Source organism: Salmo salar, chromosome ssa22 (genome assembly GCF_905237065.1).
Source record: "Salmo salar chromosome ssa22, Ssal_v3.1, whole genome shotgun sequence".
NCBI lineage: Eukaryota > Metazoa > Chordata > Actinopteri > Salmoniformes > Salmonidae > Salmo > Salmo salar.
The window spans coordinates 21,790,406-21,810,844 of NC_059463.1; the positions used below are offsets into that span (position 1 = coordinate 21,790,406).

General features: G+C 41.3%; 1 protein-coding gene across 2 annotated transcripts in view; it reads right to left on the reverse strand.

Annotated features, from left to right (window-relative positions):
- camk1b (calcium/calmodulin-dependent protein kinase Ib) overlaps nucleotides 1-20,439 on the reverse strand; it is an 85,253-nt gene that overhangs the window by 43,406 nt on the left and 21,408 nt on the right. For both annotated transcript variants that reach the window (XM_014166753.2, XM_014166752.2), the window contains exon 2: nucleotides 17,202-17,315. In XM_014166753.2, coding sequence (XP_014022228.1) covers nucleotides 17,202-17,287 — 86 coding nt within the window. In that variant the 5' untranslated portion in view covers nucleotides 17,288-17,315. The remainder of the gene's footprint in view (nucleotides 1-17,201; nucleotides 17,316-20,439) is intronic.

Sequence of the window (20,439 nt, forward strand, 5' to 3'; positions counted from 1 at the left end):
TATCTTTAAAATGCTGTGAAATAGTCATATGTTTGAAAAATTGAAGTTTTTGTATTTTAGAGGAGTTTGTATTTCGCGCCACGCCCATCATTGGATATTGGAGCAGGTGTTCCGCTAGCGGAACGTCTAGATGTAAGAGGTTATTAAGATGTCAGCTGCTAATTTTCAGATTTATACCACATAAACACAGCCATTTTCACTGGGCTATCTGTTGCTGCCAAGTCATGATTTCCCTGGGGGTTAGCCTTGCAATAACCAAGTGGTGAGACACATAGCCCTCTATATTTAAATGTTTCAAGTACACTCCGATAGGTGTCTGCGTCACATACAGTATCTTCTATGGACATGATCTTCTATTGTTTGTCCTCATGTGTCTGTTTTTTAGCATAAAGTACTCTGTAGCCACTTAGTGTGGACATCAGGTGAGACCACACACGCACACAATAACTGTCTCTCTCCTTCACTTCATCCCTCTCCCCCTTCTCCCTAAATCCTCTAGGTTATATCAGCTGTGTTGGTGAACCCCTCCCGCATCTAAACTGGCAAACACAGAGGGCACAGCATGATCACAGGTGAGAGGTCAATTGGTCGGGTCAACAGGAAGTATTATTAAAGAGATGCTTTACATTGAAATACAGATAGCGATGTAGTGGTCCCAGAGTTAATGATCCAAGGTCAGTTTTGCATTTCACCTCTTGATGATTATGATGACTGACCGTGTTAGAATAAAAAAACAAGGCTTAATCATGCTCTCTCTTTTTCCATCTGTCTCTCGTCTGCAGGTATGTTTTGATGTGAGAGAGGAAGCCAGTCCCGTCATCGCCACCTCACCCGCTCTTAAGATAACCTTCGGGCCAACTGGGGGCCCAAGGCTGGTTAGGAGACACTGTAACTGTGATGAACTGAGAGAATATTAAGGTAGCACTGTAATTCATTAATCATATGCTGTCTGCCTCTGTTCTTACCTCTTTCCCTTTCTGTCTTCTACACCTCTCTCCCAGCCTTGACTTTCCTCCTTGTTTTATAATGAACACCATATGTGCATTGACGTACAGATTGAACTTGTATTTATAATATTACAATTATCATAATTATAATGCATGTATTTATAACACCTGGATAATGAACTTCTTTCAATAAAGCGTTTCACATTCTCCACTGGTTGAAATTAAGTATCTCATTGAAATACTATTCTGTGTCCTCAGATTAATGCAGATGAAGGGAGTTAGATATTTCTGTATATATGAATTACAAATCAGCCTTTACTTAAATTGTGTTTCTAGTCCATTGCATAGTTACAATGTGTAATCATTGATGTCCCAGGAGCAAGAGTGGTAAACACTGTTGAAGTGTATAATTGTAATACATACATGCAGACACAGCATCCTTCAAAGAATGGAGTTTGATATGACTGAAAAATAATGTCTCAGATTCATACCTGAACCCCACCTTTATTTGCCAAGGAAGAGTACATGATCAGTGAATATATTCAATGTACAGGCTACAATGTGGGGATCTCATGTGTGGTAATAACTACAGTACATGTATATAGGAGTTGCATACATGGCAAAATAAAGTTATTATATTCTACTCTATCCATAGCCTTCATTAATTCCATTCAGACTTGAAGCTAATACAACATGATAGCTGATGATAGCTAATACAACTATGATAGCTAATACAACTATGATAGCTGATGATGATGATAGGTTCTGAACTAATATTCATACCAAACGTTTTAGGGTCCATACACAGATCGGCTACATACTGTAGCTGCCACACATCCATAGGCACACAGTTATTTTTATCATCCACTACACTAAGCAAGTAAATAATTAGCTAGCTATGTTACTTCAGCTGCATTGCAAGGCAAGCTTACACAATTGTACATTCAATTTGCAGTAAATGCTTTGGCTAGCTAGATTCTTCACATTCACTGTTTCACAAGACGACAGCCTGGTATGCTGTTTTTTTCAGGAGTCCCTATAACATTAAACAACACGAATTACAAATTCATTCTCATGTCATAACACTAGCTAGCTAGCTGACTAATGTTAGCTTGTCAGATAACTTGCTAAATAGAGAAATAAATAGCGATTTTCGTAAATTAACTTTATGACAAAAAAATATGCACAAGCATTTGTCTCTACATTAACCTGTTAGGGCTAGGGGGCAGTATTGACACGGCCGGATAAAAAACGTACCCGATTTAATCTGGTTACTACTCCTGCCCAGTAACTAGAATATGTATATAATTATTGGCTTTGGATAGAAAACACCCTAAAGTTTCTAAAACTGTTTGAATGGTGTCTGTGAGTATAACAGAACTCATATGGCAGGCCAAAACCTGAGAAGATTCCATGCAGGAAGTGGCCTGTCTGACAATTTGTGTTTCATCTTGGCTCTTTTTATTGAAGACTGAGGATCTTTGCAATAACGTGACACTTCCTACGGCTCACATAGGCTCTCAGAGCCCGGGAAAAAGCTGAACGATATCGAGGCAGCCTCTGGCTGAAACACTTTATCGCGTTTGGCAAGTGGCCGATCAGAGTACTATGGGCTTAGGCGCGTGCCCGAGTCGACCGAATGCTTTATTTTCTTTCGTCTGTTTACCTAAACGCAGATTCCCGGTCGGAATATTATCGCTTTTTTATGAGAAAAATGGCATAAAAATTGTTTTTAAACAGCGGTTGACATGCTTCGAAGTACGGTAATGGAATATTTAGAATTTTTTTGTCACGAATTGCGCCATGCTCGTCACCCTTATTTACCCTTTTGGATAGTGTCTTGAACGCACAAACAAAACGCCGCTGTTTGGATATAACTATGGATTATTTTGAACCAAACCAACATTTGTTATTGAAGTAGAAGTCCTGGGAGTGCATTCTGACGAAGACAGCAAAGGTAATAACATTTTTCTTATAGTAAATCTGACTTTGGTGAGTGCTAAACTTGCTGGGTGTCTAAATAGCTAGCCCTGTGATGCCGGGCTATCTACTGAGAATATTGCAAAATGTGCTTTCACCGTAAAGCTATTTTAAAATCGGACATAGCGAGTGCATAGAGGAGTTCTGTATCTATAATTCTTAAAATAATTGTTATGTTTTTTGTGAATGTTTATCGTGAGTAATTTAGTAAATTCACCGGCAGTGTTCGGTGGGAATGCTAGTGACATGCTAGTCACATGCTAATGTAAAAAGCTGGTTTGTGATATAAATATGAACTTGATTGAACAAAACATGCATGTATTGTATAACATAATGTCCTAGGGTTGTCATCTGATGAAGATCATCAAAGGTTAGTGCTGCATTTAGCTGTGGTTTGGGTTTATGTGACATTATATGCTAGCTTGAAAAATGGGTGTCTGATTATTTCTGGCTGGGTACTCTGCTGACATAATCTAATGTTTTGCTTTCGTTGTAAAGCCTTTTTGAAATCGGACAGTGTGGTTAGATTAACGAGAGTCTTGTCTTTAAAATGGAGTAAAATAGTCATATGTTTGAAAAATGGAAGTTTTTGCATTTTTGAGGAATTTGAATAACGCGCCATGGGATTACACTGGCTGTTGAGTAGGTGGGACTAGCCCATAGAGGTTAACTAACATATTCCTCTCAATTGTAAATGTTTTGCTTGACTCGTTATAACTACTTACATTTAGTTTCGCCGTAATGTTTTGTCAGCTATCTTCACGCAGGGACCAGTGACTCACGTCAAATTCGTCATTGGAACCACTCGATATGATTGGTCATATAAAAACCTTGGGACCCAAATGCATAATTAGTGCTCTAACTCCACCTTGTGGTGGTCTGGAGCAATGAAGCCATGACGCTGGATACCACTAAGTCCCGCGGTGTAAGCACGCAACTTTTAAAGGAGGAACCACTGTAGGTAGGGATAAAGTGATCTGGGTAGCCATTTGATTAACTATTTAGCAGTTTGGGGGTAGAAGCTGTAAAGGAGCCTTTTGGACCTAGACTTGGTGCTCTGGTACCGCTTGCCGTGCAGTAGCAGAGAGAACAGTCTACGACTAGAGTGGCTGGAGTCTTTGACAATTTTTAGGGCTTTCCTCTGACACCGCCTCGTATAGAGGTCCTGGATGGCAGGAAGCTTGGCCCCAGTGATGTACTGGGCCGTACACACTACCCTCTGTAGCACCATATCAAGTGGTGATGCAACCAGTCAGGATGCTCTCGATGGTGCAGCTGTAGAAATTTTTCAGGATCTGAGGACGCATGCCAAATCTTTTCAGTCTCCTGAAAAGAGGCGTTGTCGAGCCTTCTTCACATCTTTGTTTATTTGGACCATGATAGTTTATTAGCATGTGGACGCCAAGGAACTTCAAGCTCTCGACCAGCTTCACCACAGCACCATCAATGTGAATGGGAGTGTGCTCGGTCCTCCTTTTCCTGTTGTCCACAATCAGCTGTTTTGTCTTTCTCACATTGAGGGCCGATATATACTGCTCAAAAAAATAAAGGGAACACTTAAACAACACAATGTAACTCCAAGTCAATCACACTTCTGTGAAATCAAACTGTCCACTTAGGAAGCAACACTGATTGACAATACATTTCACATGCTGTTGTGCAAATGGAATAGACAACAGGTGGAAATTATAGGCAATAAGCAAGACACCCCCAATAAAGGAGTGGTTCTGCAGGTGGAAACCACAGACCACTTCTCAGTTCCAATGCTTCCTGGCTGATGTTTTGGTCACTTTTGAATGCTGGCGGTGCTTTCACTCTAGTGGTAGCATGAGACGGAGTCTACAACCCACACAAGTGGCCCAGGTAGTGTAGCTCATCCAGGATGGCACATCAATGCGAGCTGTGGCAAGAAGGTTTGCTGTGTCCGAAGCCACTTGTGCACCAGAGCGTTCATTTTCAACGGTTCACTTAGGTCCCTCATCGAGAAAAATAGAAGACACTGCATGTTGTCTCGCAATGCATATAGATCTACGTCGGCCCTGCCGAAAATGTCCCATATCTGGCAGTGCCTCCACACCTGAGAGGGTCCCAGCTGGATAAAAGATCTTCCCCCGAGTTGAGGCAACCGGGGACATGCGTCGCCCAAAACGAAAGCTAGCAACAGGGAGCAAGCCAAGGTTAAGAAGATGAGAGACAGAGTCTGTCCCCATCTGTTGATGCCACCACTGACATATTGTCGGTTCTGACCAGCACAAGCTGGCCTGGCAAAAACAGGGCGAAGCCCCTGAGCGCCAGATACTCCAGGTAATTGACCTGCAGTGTGCTTTGCACCAGTGTGCATACCCCCCGAATCGAGTTGCCTTCATACAGCGCACCCCACCCTCGGGGGATGCGTCTGGCATGATCACCCTGTTGGACACAACTCAGCCCATGGGAGCCCCCTAACAATAGTCGAGGGACCCACCACAAGGCCATGGCCCAAAGCGACCCGCTTAGGCAGCGAGATGCAGCCACCATCATCCACAGGAGGCATAGGCACTGGTGAAAACACACAGTATGACCCGACTGAAATTTGTCTAAGCGGAGCCGGAACCCAGACCCCCTCTGTTGGGATCGAAAAGCGTGATACGCGAGTGAGTCTAGCTTGAGACCCAGAAACGGAATGCATTGAGATGATGTCAGAGAGCTCTTATTCTCGGTTTCTCATGAAGCCTAGAGACTGAATACGGGACAGTAGCATGGATGTGTGTAACTCTGCTTGTCCCCTCAACCATACTCCACCAGCCAATCACTGTAATAGCCAGCTGCTTGTGAGTATTCTGAGTTTGTAGACTCTGAGGTGCTTGCTGAGAGCACTTAGGTCTAGAATGGGATGCAATGTCCCGTCCCTTTTCGTAACCAGGAATACCGTCTGTACAAGGCAGTCCATGATCTTCCACATAGGAACCACACAGATTGCCTGCTTCTGGTGATGGGAGGATATTTCCACCCTCAAAACGGGCACTGAGGCCTCGGGAACAGTCGATGTGATGACGCTGCCCGATACGCACAACAAATTGTAGCCTGTTCCTTGACGTCACTGTTCGCATGATCCAGGGCGACACTGCGCATGTGCGCTATCGGTCGGAGCAGACAGCGAGATTCCCGTGAAGTGACGGGATACCACCTTGTAGACTGGGAGAGAGTGGTTCTTCTCCCATTTCCACCACCCTTGACAACCATGTGTCTGAACATGGAGAAGGAACACTTTTCATAAAACTCACATACGGGAATCAACACTTTTAACACCAGTGAAGACTGTGGATATCGGATGAAAAAACTGTTTTTATATGCCAAGGTTTGCCTAAAGCCTGGCCCACCTGGGCACACGGACTCCGGCGACTTGGGGGTACTGTTGTCACAACGAACCTCACTCGGTTTAGGTGGTAAGATGCCTTCCAGTAACCGGCTGTCACCGAGCGCTGGACCGCACACATATAAAATAGCCGCAGGGAAAAAACATTATCATGGAGGTTACCAGGGGGTGAGTATGCTCTACCACTATGGGACAGTTTAGTTGGCGCAATGTAACAGACAGTATCATTTTCAAATGTTTTGTTTTAGTAGCGGGAATCATTCTTGTCCCCTACCGAGGGGAGAGCTGAATAACTGAAGGAATTAATCCGAGCCTCACGCTTATCACCTGTGGAAGGTGGAGCTTCCAGCGAGGCGCAGATTTCATTGGCCTTCTCAGGCATCATTGTAGATCCTTCAACCAAAGTCATGAGCGTGCGACTCCACATAGGATTTTGTATCAAAGTTGACTGACTGAAAGGGAGGAGAGGACATAGAGGGAATGATAGAAAGAGAGACAACTGCAGAGGAGAGTGATTAAGATAAGGAGAATAAAAGAAAGAAAAGACAAGGAGATTCACAGGGGAGATGATTTTAGTTGATTGCAGTTGTGGTGATATTTTATCCAGATCCATTTTAATTATAGAACCAGATGCAGCAGCAGCAGGACACTCACACATGCACACAACAACACACATTAACACACACAGTTTATCATGGAAAAGGTATTGTTCAAAGTTACCTTAACAAACTCTATATGAAGTCACATTCATTCCCAGGAGTGTACTTTAATAGTATGTCACAAATATTTACTTAATGGGACTCATTCCATCCTAATAGAGGCACATCAGTGCCTGTATCAATGTGGACGAAGACAGTGAGTAGAAAGAAAGTTGTTCTCCCCAATAAGCCTCATCAGCCTCCCTCTGTGTGACAGAATACATCATTGGGTAGGTGGTAGACAAGGCCCTGAATTATAATTTCTATTATTTAAATGTTTTGTCATTAGAGTGCTTCATTACTATGAATGAGAAACATAATAGATACATCTATTCATTGAACTTGTTAAGGGCAGATTGATCAGTCAGCTATTGTGTTGTGGAGTGGGGCTGAATAAGATCAAAACACAGCCGACGACACAAACTGAGGCCATGATCAGAGAATTTCTGCTACAAAGGGATGGCATGGGGGGGTGGAGGGTGGGAGGGGAGTCACACACACACACACACACATCCCTTATAAGGCCTATTTGTGAAAGAACGTCAAAGAGGGAGTCTCCAGGAATTCAACTTTGCTCCTAGCAGAGATATTCAACAGTGTATACAATGAGGGGACTTCACCGCCCCTCACAATGCTCACATATTCACACACCAGGATTATTAATAGCAAATACAAACTTTGTTTCCATAGTGATTGTTAGCGTCCATATGGAAAGTGTCTCCTCCTGTTGCTAAGACAACCAGCCAATGGAGAACTCTTAGCTGACAACGTGATGAGCTGGTGATCTTTCCATAAACAGGCGGACAACCCCATCGGCAGACCAGGGGATATGGAGGAAAGGAAACCTAAACATACCCGTCACATACACAACTTTATCTAAAAAATGTCTAACAACTGAAGTCAAGAGAAAAGGGGGTTTACCCAAAATGTTTGACCAACATCACGATGATAGGAATGAGACAAGCACTGTGGTAGAAATATTCCAATTAAATACTTATACCAGCACCAACATAGGAGCCTTGGGAACACAAGGTATCATTGGGCTACATTAGGTAAACTGTGTTATGGATGATGTTTAAATCCTCACTAACAAGGATCCAAGTGTGTACTTAATGGAAACTTCAAATAATGTATGTCTAATGTCAGTGCACCTTATGTAAACATCCTGTTTCATTGGAACAGTTCATCGCTCAGTGCTAATGTATCAATAAGGCTATTTTATTTTATTTATTTATTTCACCTTTATTTAACCTGGTAGGCTAGTTGAGAACAATTTCTCATTTGCAACTGCGACCTGGCCAAGATAAAGCGTAGCAATTCGACACATACAACAACACAGAGTTACACATGGAATAAACAAAACATACAGTCAATAATACAGTAGAACAAAAGAAAACAAAACGTCTATATACAGTGAGTGCAAATGAGGAAAGTTAAGGCAATAAATAGGCCATGGTGGCGAAGTAATTACAATATAGCAATTAAACACTGGAATGGTAGAATGTGCAGAAGATGAATGTGCAAGTAGAGATACTGGGGTGCAAAGGAGCAAGATAAATAAATAAATACAGTATGGGGATGAGGTAGGTAGATAGATGGGCTGTTTACAGATGGGCTATGTACAGGTGCAGTGATCTGTGAGCTGCTCTGACAGCTGGTGCTTAAAGCTAGTGAGGGAGATATGAGTCTCCAGCTTCAGAGATTTTTGCAGTTCGTTCCAGTCATTGGCAGCAGAGAACTGGAAGGAAAGGCGGCAAAGGAGGAATTGGCTTTAGGGGTGACCAGTGAGATATACCTGCTGGAGCGCATGCTACGAGTGGGTGCTGCTATGGTGACAAAACGGATGGCACTGTGATAGACTGCATCCAGTTTCTTGAGTAGAGTGTTGGAGGCTATTTTACAGATGACATCACCGAAGTCAAGGATCGGTAGGATGGTCAGTTTTACGAGGGTGTGTTTGGCAGCATGAGTGAAGGATGCTTTGTTGCGATATAGGAAGCCAATTCTAACCGTTCCAGTGTGTGTGCACTGTCACCAGACATACGAGGAGATACTCATATTGTTATCCTTTATTTGGCAAACATTTACTTGATATTTAGAATAGAAACTGCATGGCAAAGGACATTCTTTAAATAATAAAATATAGCTAATAACCTCCTGGTTTCTTTGTGATTCACAAAAAAACATGACACTTGCACAAAATAGAGTAGGCTCAAGCTAGAACTGACAAAGCTATGAATGTAAAGGATGCTGTAACGCTTGTCGTTTGTAGTTGAAGGAGAAGTGGACCAAAGCACAGTGTGGTAAGTGTTCATGATATTTATTTACAAGAAACACTCAAACAAAACTAACCAAAAGAAACAAAACGAAAGCAAACAGTTCCGTCAGGCATAGACGCTGGCAGGCTGCCTAAGTATGATTCCCAATCAGAGACAACTATAGACAGCTGCCTCTGATTGGGAACCACACTCGGCCAAAAACAAAGAAACAGAAAACATAGATATTCCCACCCGAGTCACACCCTGACCTAACCAAAAATAGAGAATAATAAGGATCTCTACGGTCAGGGCATGACAGATGCAAATAGTGTCAAATAAGAGACATGCAGTGTAGAGATAACACCAGGAATTGTTCTGCCATTGTAAACAGAGTTAAAAAAAAATACAGTACCAGTCAAAAGTTTGGACACACCTACTCATTTAAGGGTTTGTCTTCGTTTTTACTATTTTCTACATTGCATAATAATAGTGAAGATATCAGAACTATGAAATAACACATATGGAATCATGTAGTAACCAAAAAAGTTCTAAACAAATAAAAAAAATATTTCAGATTTTAGATTCTTCAAAGTAGCCACCCTTTACCTTGATGACAGCTTTGCACACTCTTGGCATTCTCTCAACCAGATTCACCTGGAATGAAGGAGTTCCCACATACGCTGAGCACTTGTCGGCTGCTTTTCCTTCACTCTGCAGTCTAACTGATCCCAAACCATCTCAATTGGGTTGAGGTCAGGTGATTGTGGAGGCCAGGTCATCTGATGCAGCACTCCATCACTCTCCTTCTTGGTCAAATAGCCCTTACACAGCCTGGAGGTGTGTTGGGTCATTGTCCTGTTGAAAAACAAATGATAGTCCCACCAAGTGCAAACCAGATGAGATGGTGTATCGCTGCAGAATACTGTGGTAGCCATGCTGGTTAAGTGTGGCTTGAATTCAAAATAAATCCCAGGCAGTGTCACCAGCAAAGCACCCCAACACCATCACACCTCCTCCTCCATGACCTTTCCTGTGTCGGTCATCATGAGAGCCAGTTTCATCATAAGCTTGACTGTTTTTGCGACTGCACTTGAAGAAACTTTCAAAGTTCTTGACATTTTCAGGATTGACTAACCTTCATGTCTTAAAGTAATGACTGTCATTTCTCTTTGCTTACTGGAGCTTTTCTTGCCATAAATATGGACTTGGTCTTTTACCAAATAGGGCTATCTTCTGTATACCACCCCTACCTTGTCACAATACAACTGCTTGGCTCAAACACATTAAGAAGGAAACAAATTCCACAAATTACCTTTTAACAAGGCACACCTGTTAATTGAAATGCATTCCAGGTGACTACCTCATGAAGCTGGTTGAGAGAATGCCAAGAGTGTGCAAAGCTCTCATCAAGGTAAAGGGCGGCTACTTTGAATTTCCAATATCAAATATATTTTGATTTGGTTAACCATTTTTTGGTTACTACATGATTCCATATGTGTTATTTCATAGTTTTTATTATTCTACAATGTAGAAAATAGTAAAAAGGAAGAAAAACCCTTGAATGAGTAGGTGTGTAGGTGTGTCAAATATATGGATATATATATATATATATATACACACATATATACACACTACCGCTAAAACATTTTGGGTCACTTAGAAATGTCCTTGTTTTTTAAAGAAAAAAAATCCCATTAAAATAACATCAATGTTTAGACATTGTTAATGTTGTAAATGATTTGTTATGGAATATCTACATAGGCGTACAGAGGCCCATTATCAGCAACCATCACTCCTGTGTTCCAATGGCACGTTGTGTTAGCTATTCCAAGTTTATAATTTCAAAAGGCTAGTTGATCATTAGAAAACCCTTTTGCAATTATGTTAGCACAGCTGAAAACTGTTGTCCTGATTAAAGAAGCAATAAAACTGGCCTTCTTTAGACTAGTTGAGTATCTGGAGCGTCAGCAATTGTGAGTTCGATTACAGGCTCAAAATGGCCAGAAAAAAATACTTTCTTCTGAAAATCATCAGTCTATTCTTGATCTGAGAAATGAAGGCTATTCCATGCAAGAAATTGCCAAGAAACTGAAGATTTCAGACAACACTGTGTACTACTCTGTTCACAGAACAGCGCAAACTGTCTCTAACCAGAATAGAAAGAGGAGTGGGAGGCCCCGGTGCACAACTGAGCAAGAGGACAAGTACATTAAAGTGTCTAGTTTGAGAAACAGACGCCTCACAAGTCCTCAACTGGCAGCTTCATTAAATAGTACACGCAAAACACCAGTCTCAACATCAACAGTGAAGAGGCGACTCCGGGATGCTGGCCTTTTGAAAATTCCCAAAACAATGAATTTAGCAGTATTCATTTTTTTATTATATTTGACAAAAAGAACACAGCATTATCCATGGCAAAATGCATAGAATTGCAGGAAACTAGCTTTAAATCTGCAACATTTTCTCTCAGGTCCATGGCAGAATATGTACTGTAGATTTGGGGGAATTTTGCTTTAAAATTGCAACATTTTCTCTCAGCTAACCCCCTTTTTGATCCAGATTTTTTTTTTAACACATTCCCAAGTGTCATTGCTTCAAATGCATGTTGAAACGTGCAGACTGGTACACCAAAGCCTTTTAAACAGCTCAACTGGATAATAGGTTTAGCCTGATTCCATTATCCAGGCACCAGGAAGAGATCAGAACACAGATTATTCAGCAGTCTGAAGACAGGCTTTATTGGTCACATACACGTGTTTAGCAGATCTTATTGCAAAATGCTTGTGTTTCTAGCTCCGAAAGTGCAGTAATATCTAACAAGTAATATCTAACAGTTTCACAACAAATACCCAAAATACACATAAATCTAAGTAAGGAATGGATTAACAATATATATACATATATGTCAGAGCAGCACTGGACTAAGATACAGTGGCATAGTATAGAATACAGTATATACATATGAGATTGGCGATGCAAAATTTACACGCAATTATAGTGACTAAGATACCGTAGAATAGTATAGAGTACAGTTTATACATATGAGATGAGTAATGCAAGATACGGAGACATTATTATAGTGGCTAGTGATTCCTAATCTATGTCTATAGGCAGCAGCCTATCGAGATGGCTGTTTAACAGCAAGTGGTGTAGTATAGAATACAATACAGTATATACATATGAAATGGGTGATGCAATATGTAAACACAATTTAAAAGCGACTACAATATCATAGAATAGTGTGGAGTACAGTTTAGTAATGCTAGATACGTAAAAATGATTAAAGTGGCTAGTGATCCATTTCTAAAAGTGGCCAGCGATTTCTAATCTATGTCTATAGGCAGCTGATGTGCTAGTGATGGCTGTTTAGCGGTCTGATGGCCTTGAGATAGAAGCTGTTTTCAGTCTCTCGGTCCAGCTTTGATGCACCTGTACTGACCTCACCTTCTGGATGATAGCGGGGTGAACAGGCAGTGGCTCGGGTGGTTGATGTCCTTGATGATCTGTTTGGCCTTCCTATGGCATCGGGTGCTGTAGGTGTCCAGGAGGGCTTGAAGTTTGCCCCCGGTGATGCGTTGGGCATACCGCACCACCCTCTGGAGAGCTTTGCAGTTGTGGGCAGTGCAGTTGCCATACCAGGCGGTGATACAGCCCGACAGGATGCTCTCAATTGTGCATCTGTAAAAGTTTCTGAGGGTTTTAGGTGTTAAGCCAAATTTCTTTATCCTCCTGAGGTTGAAGAGGCGCTGTTGCGCCTTTTTCACCACACTATCTATGTGGGTGGACCATTTCAGTTTGTCAGTGATGTGTACGCCGAGGAACTTGAAGCTTTCACCTTTTCCACTGCGGTCCCATCAATGTAGATAGGGAGGTGCTCCCTCTGCTGTTTCCTGAAGTCCACGATCATCTCCTTAGTTTTGTTGATGCTGAGTGAGAGGTTATTTTCCTGGCACCACACTCCCAGAGCCCTCACCTCCTCCCTGTAGGCTGTCTCATCGTTGTAGGTAATCAAGCCTACTACTGCAAAGTTCATGATTGATTTGGAGGCGTGTTTGGCCATGCAGCCATGGGTGAACAGGGAGTACAGGAGGGGGCTGAGGACGCACCCTTTATTAAACAGCATCGCAATACAGTTCCTCACAAGGCGTCTTACTGCCTGTTTGTATTTGTATTTATTCGGGATCCCCATTAGCTGCTACTCTTCCTGGGGTCCAGCAAAATTAAGGCAGTTCATACAGTTTTAAAAACATTACAATACATTCACAGACCGTGTGCCCTCGGGCTCCTAATCCACCACTACCACAGATACAGTTGAAGTCGGAAGTTTCCATACACTTAGGTTGGAGTCATTAAAACTTGTTTTTCAACCAGTCCACAAATTCCTTGTTAACAAACTATAGTTTTGGCAAGTCGGTTAGGACATCCACTTTGTGCATGACACAAGTCATTTTTTCCAACAATTGTTTACAGACAGATTATTTCACTTAGAATTCACTGTATCGCAATTCGAGTGGGTCAGAAGTTTACATTAATTGGAGGTGTACCTGTGGATGTAATTCAAGGCCTACCTTCAAATTCAGTGCTTCTTTGCTTGACATCATGGGAAAATCAAAAGAAATCAGCCAAGACTTCATAAAAAAATTGTAGACATCCACAAGTCTGGTTCATCCTTGGGAGCAATTTCCAAACGTCTGAAGGTACCACGTTCATCTGTACAAACAATAGTACGCAAGTATAAACACCATGGGACCACGCAGCCGTCATACCGATCAGGAAGGAGACGCGTTCTGTCTCCTAGAGATGAACGTACTTTGGTGTGAAAATTGCAAATCAATCCCAGAACAACAGCAAAGGACCTTGTGAAGATGCTGGAGGAAACAGGTACAAAAGTATCTAGATCCACAGTAAAAACCAGGCCTATATCGACATAACCTGAAAGGTAGCTCAGCAAGGAAGAAGCCAGTGCTCCAAAACCGCCATAAAAAAGCCAGACTATGGTTTGCAACTGCACATGGTTACAAAGATCATACTTTTTGGAGAAGTGTCCTCTAGTCTGATGAAACAAAAATAGAACTGTTTGGCAATAATGCCCATCGTTATGTTTGGAGGAAAAAGGGGGAGGCTTGCAAGCCGAAGAACACCATCCCAACCTTGAAGCACGGGGGTGGCAGCATCATGTTGTGGGGGTGCTTTGCTGCAGGAGGGACTGGTGCACTTCACAAAATAGATGGCATCATAAGGAAGGAAAATTTGGTGGATATATTGAAGCAACATCTCAAGACATCAGCCAGGAAGTTAAAGCTTGGTCGCAAATGGGTCTTCCAAATGGACAATGACCCCAACCATACTTCCAAAGTTGTTTCAAAGTGGCTTAAGGACAACAAAGTCAAGGTATTGGAGTGGCCATCACAAAGCCCTGACCTCAACCCTATAGAAAATTTGTGGGCAGAACTGAAAAAGCGTGTGCGAGCAAGGAGGCCTACAAACCTGACTCAGTTACACCAGCTCTGTCAGGAGGAATGGGCCAAAATTCACCCAACTTATTGTGGGAAGCTTGTGGAAGGCTACCTGAAACATTTGACCCAAGTTAAACAATTTAAAGGCAATGCTACCAAATACTAATTGAGTGTATGTAAACTTCTGACCCACTGGGAATGTGATGAAATAAATAAAAGCGGAAATAAATCATTCTCTCTACTATTATTCTGACATTTCATATTCTTAAAATAAAGTGGTGATCTTAACTGACCTAAGACAGGGAATTTATACTAGGATTAAATGTCAGGAATTGTGAAAAACAGAGTTGAAATGTATTTGGCTAAGGTGTATGTAAACTTCCGACTTCAATTGTATACAGTACAAAATCCATGTGTCCGTGTGTGTATAGTGCATATGTTATCATGTGTGTGTATGCATATGCCTGTGCCTATGATTGTGTTGCTTCACAGTCCCCGCTGTTCCATAAGGTGTTTTTTGTATCTGTTTTTTAAATCAAATGTTACTGCTTGCATGAGTTACTTGATGTGGAATAGAGTTCCATGTAGTACTGTGCGCCTTCCATAGTCTGTTTTGGACTTGATGAAGTCAATCTCTCCTCCACTTTGAGCCAGGAAAGATTGACATACATATTATTAATATTAGCTCTCTGTGTACATCCATGGGCTTGTTAACCACTCTTTTACATCAATTAGATGTAGAATCAGGAAAAAACATTGCAGGTTTAAAACCCTCTTTAGATCAGATACACGCAGACAGACCCACAAACACACAGGGAACAATATTCTCATCATCACTGTTGATGGGAGAAACAGAGCCACCCATCCACCACTCGGGGCTAAATGAAAGGCTCTGTCCACTGGATTAGTCAACACTTTAGCGTAGAAGGCCGACCCCCTCGAACATAAACACAGAGCTGTTGAAAGGACAGACTTCAAGCTACAACTGGCACTGACCAAGCACGGGATGTCTCTCTGAACACCTGATTGTATGGAGCTACAGCTGGCCCCCTGATTGCATGTTTCCGTCTTTTCTCTCTGTCTGCTCCTCGTATATGTTAGGCATTCAGTCTCTCTCAACCTCTCATTCCTCTTTAGCAATGGCCTGAGCTAAGCAAAGATATTGATAAAATATTTATTTCCCTTGTAAGGCCTTTTTATGTATTAATGTATAGTTCCTCACTATAAGTGGTCCCAGCATGAATATAGTTTGAATATAGTTTGAATCTCTCTCTCTCTCTCTCTCTCTCTCTCTCTCTCTCTCTCTCTCTCTCTCTCTCTCTCTCTCTCTCTCTCTCTCTCTCTCTCTCTCTCTCTCTCTCTCTCTCTCTCTCTCTCTCTCTCTCTCTCTCTCTCTCTCTCTCTCTCTCTCTCTCTCTCTCTCTCTCTCTCTCTCTCTCTCTCTCTCTCTCTCTCTCTCTCTCTCTCTCTCTCTCTCTCTCTCTCTCTCTCTCTCTCATGCTCCAATTCAGGGAAAGGGCACCAAAGTCCCTCTGCTAACTGCTTCCTGGATCAAGGGTCAGCTCACACGTCGACAGACACACACACTGAGCAGGGAAACAACATCACTGAAGAATGTTCTCACCCACCAGGGACCATGTCAAAATAGCACAGTTGATGTCAACTCTATCAAAATGTAACATCTCTGACAATGTACAGTATTTTAGCTTGCACTTTCATACTTGATGTGGCCCAGAATACCTAGCACGCCAGTGATGTCCTTTCCACTCAAAACACATACAGACATGAAACACAACACACTCTGGAAACTACAACAACAACAAAAAGCTAAATATGAAAAGCAAAAGTGCAAAATCCCCCCGGGCCATTTTTAATTCAGTGAAAAGACATGTAACACATCAAAGTACTGCTCAGAGCAAGGCAGGTTCTGATGTTAGAATACATTATCAACTGGACCAGACCGACTCGTACTAAGGACACATGAGAGCCTAGACACACACACAAACACCTCAACAGTGTAATCTAAAACCATGGGGGAATTTTCTTCAATAGGCTAGTAGACCTCAGCATTAATAAAAACCAATCATGGGCATGTCGTCAAGGTAGAGTCCTGATCTGAGCTCACTGCATTCAGAGCCAAAGGGCTCTTAGTGAAGAGAATATCCCCCAATCACTCAAACTTTAATAGACTCTATTAGCAACTTTCTACCCACACGCCTGCATTAAACATGACCAATATACCTAAAGAGGTCGTCAGTCTGTGTTAAACATGCAAAAAGGTAGAGGTACAGAAAACACATGCAAATGTCCTTCTGTATTTATAGTGTTGTAGCCTGAATCTGAATAACACTGCTAAGCGTTCCATGTGAACTCTTATGGTGTTTTAATGAGCAGAGAGATAGCAAAAGGCTCAGACCCATGCATGCTAGTTATACTGTATATTCACTATTCAACTATATCCTCAACAACAGAATGGCCCCTTAGTGAGATATGATTTCAACACTTACGTCCCCAGGATCTCCTTGAAGTCGAAGTTCTCCTTAACATCTGATGTTTTCTTCTTCCAGGAATGTCCATCGTCACCCAAAGGCATCTTTCTTTTCCGGTGATTGGATACAATACTAGAGAAGAGGAGGGAAACTTAAATCACTCACTGTTCAACATGGGGGAAAAACTGGTCAGACAAACACTCTTTCTGGATAGCTGTGTACCCAAATATTTGTCTAGGTATTAATTGTAATTGAAAGAATAAGGGTTCTTGTTTTTGAGGATAACAGAATAGCTTTGTCATTCCACACTAAATTAAAAATGTTTAAAAGTCAAAGAGATAATGGATGACTAAAAATGTAACTGGACTGTACATATTTTGGCACCTTTTGATTGACACACAAATGGTTTAGACTTACCTGGAAACTAAGTCTGATAAAGTGAGCTGTCAGACACTTAAAACCATTAGAATGTCACCAAAAATGTACAAACTTCTACAAATCGCTTCAGGTGACGAGGGTTTGCGGTCAGTCCTGCTCTTCCTTTACCTCATAATCCTGAATGAACATAATTTAAGCTTCCCTTCAACATCTCTTATTGCTATTCTTACCAGTCTGTGCACCAAAAATAAGTCACTTTTGTAAATATAGTTGACATACTCACTCGCACTCTCAGTTGCAAGTGGCTTTTTTTAACTAGGGGAAATTAAAGTGTTATGGTGTAACACTTACTATCCGACAGACTAGTTTTGCAGGTCCATAACAATGCAGACTTTTAAACAGCAGTAGATGTGGTTATGAATCAACCAATAAAACAACCAGGTCAAACATTATACAATGTTTTTTACTTCTAATTAGATCTCGCAGACAGAATCTCTCCCCTAGCTGCAAGTGGGCTACTGTTATCACATTTCAAATCCCAACAGACCATTTTGACAAAAATGTTATATCAGAGCTTACTCCACTATTCTCAGAGTAACCCCTCTGCCATCACCAAAACACAGACTGCCTGCAGCCTGTTTTGTTGACACTGTCTCAGAACGTTTTCACATTGTATTTTCGAGAGGTATCGATTCTCAAGACAATACTGTTGGGTAAACTTGCAAAACGATCACGTACCGAGCGCTACCTCCGGAGATCGCGCACAACACTCGCCCAACAGTTGCCCCCTTCCAAGCAGGGCAGTATAAACAGATTTGTGTCATTGAGCTCAACACTCATACAGTATTAACAGTAATTGCACAGCAATGTTTTTGAAACAGCTGAAATGTATAGCGATTCTCCTTACACAGTGCCTTCAAAAAGTATTCACACCCCTTGACTGAGATTTTGTATCACTGGCCTACACACAATACCCCATAATGTGAAAGTGTAATTGTGTTTTTCAAAATGTTTACAAATAAATTACAACTGAAAATCTGAAATGTTTTGAGTCAATCATTTTTCAACCCCTTTGTACTGGCAAGCCTAAATAAGTTCAGGAGTAAAAATTTGCTTAACAAGTCACATAACAAGTTGCATAGAGTAACTCTGTGTGCAATAATTGTGTTTAACAATATTGTTTTAACCTGTTTGGGATAGGGGGCAGTATTTTCACGGCCGGATAAAAAACGTACCAGATTTAATCTGGTTACTACTCCTTCCCAGAAACTAGAATATGCATATAATTAGTAGATTTGGATAGAAAACACTCTAAAGTTTCTAAAACTGTTTGAATGGTGTCTGTGAGTATAACAGAACTCACATGGCAGGCCAAAACCTGAGAAGATTCTATACAGGAAGTGCCCTGTCTGACAATTTGTTCTCCTTCTAGGGCATCTCTATCAAAAATACAGCATCTCTGCTGTAACATTACATTTTCTAAGGCTTCCATTGGCTCTCAGAAGGCACCAGAAAGTGGAATGAGAGCTCTCCAGTCTGGGCGAAAAGCAGAACTAGTTTTTGTGAGTGGTCAGGCTGAGAACAATGACACTGGAGTGCGTGTGCACGAGACGACTCCATGTTTTTCTTTCAGTGTTTGAATGAATACAACGTCGCCCGGTTGGAATATTATCGCTATTTTACGAGAAAAATAGCATAAAAAATGTATTTTAAACAGCGTTTGACATGCTTCGAAGTACGGTAATGGAATATTTAGATTTTTTTTGTCACGAAATGCGCTCGCGTGTCACCCTTCGGATAGTGACCTCAACGCACGAACAAAACTGAGCTATTTCAATATAACTATGGATTATTTCGAACCAAAACAACATTTGTTGTTGAAGTAGAAGTCCTGGGAGTATATTCTGATGAAGAACAGCAAAGGTAATCCAATTTTTCTTATAGTAAATCTGAGTTTGGTGAGGGCCAAACTTGGTGGGTGTCAAATTAGCTAGCCATGATGGCCGGGCTATGTACTCAGAATATTGCAAATGTGCTTTCACCGAAAAGCTATTTTAAAATCGGACACCGCGATTGCATAAAGGAGTTCTGTATCTATAATTCTTAAAATAACTGTTATGTTTTTTGTTAACGTTTATCGTGAGTAATTTAGTAAATTCACCGGAAGTTTGCGGTGGGTATGCTAGTTCTGAACATCACATGCTAATGTAAAAAGCTGGTTTTTGATATAAATATGAACTTGATTGAACAAAACATGCATGTATTGTATAACATAATGTCCTAGGAGTGTCATCTGATGAAGATCATCAAAGGTTAGTGCTGCATTTAGCTGTGGTTTTGTTTTTTGTGACATATATGCTTGCTTTGAAAATGGCTGTGTGATTATTTTTGGGAGGGTACTCTCCTGACATAATCTAATGTTTTGCTTTCACTGTAAAGCCTTTTTGAAATCGGACAATGTGGTTAGATAAAGGAGAGTCTTGTCTTTAAAATGGTGTAAAATAGCCATATGTTTGTGAAATTGAAGTTATAGCATTTTTGAGGTATTTGTAATTCGCGCCACGCTATACCATTGGATATTGGTGAGGCGTTCCGCTAGCGGAATGTCTGTCCCTAACAGGTTTTAAGACTACCTCATCTCTGTACCCCACACATACAACTTTCTGTAAGGTCCCTCAGTCGAGCATTGAATTTCAAACACAGATTCAACCACAAAGACCAGGGAGGTTTTCCAAAGCCTTGCGAAAAGGGCACCTATTTGTAGATTGGTAAAAGAAATGCAGACATTGAAAATCCCTTTGAGAATGGTGAAGTTATTAATTACACTTTGGATGGTGTATTAATACACTCAGTTACAATAAAGATACAGGCATCGTTC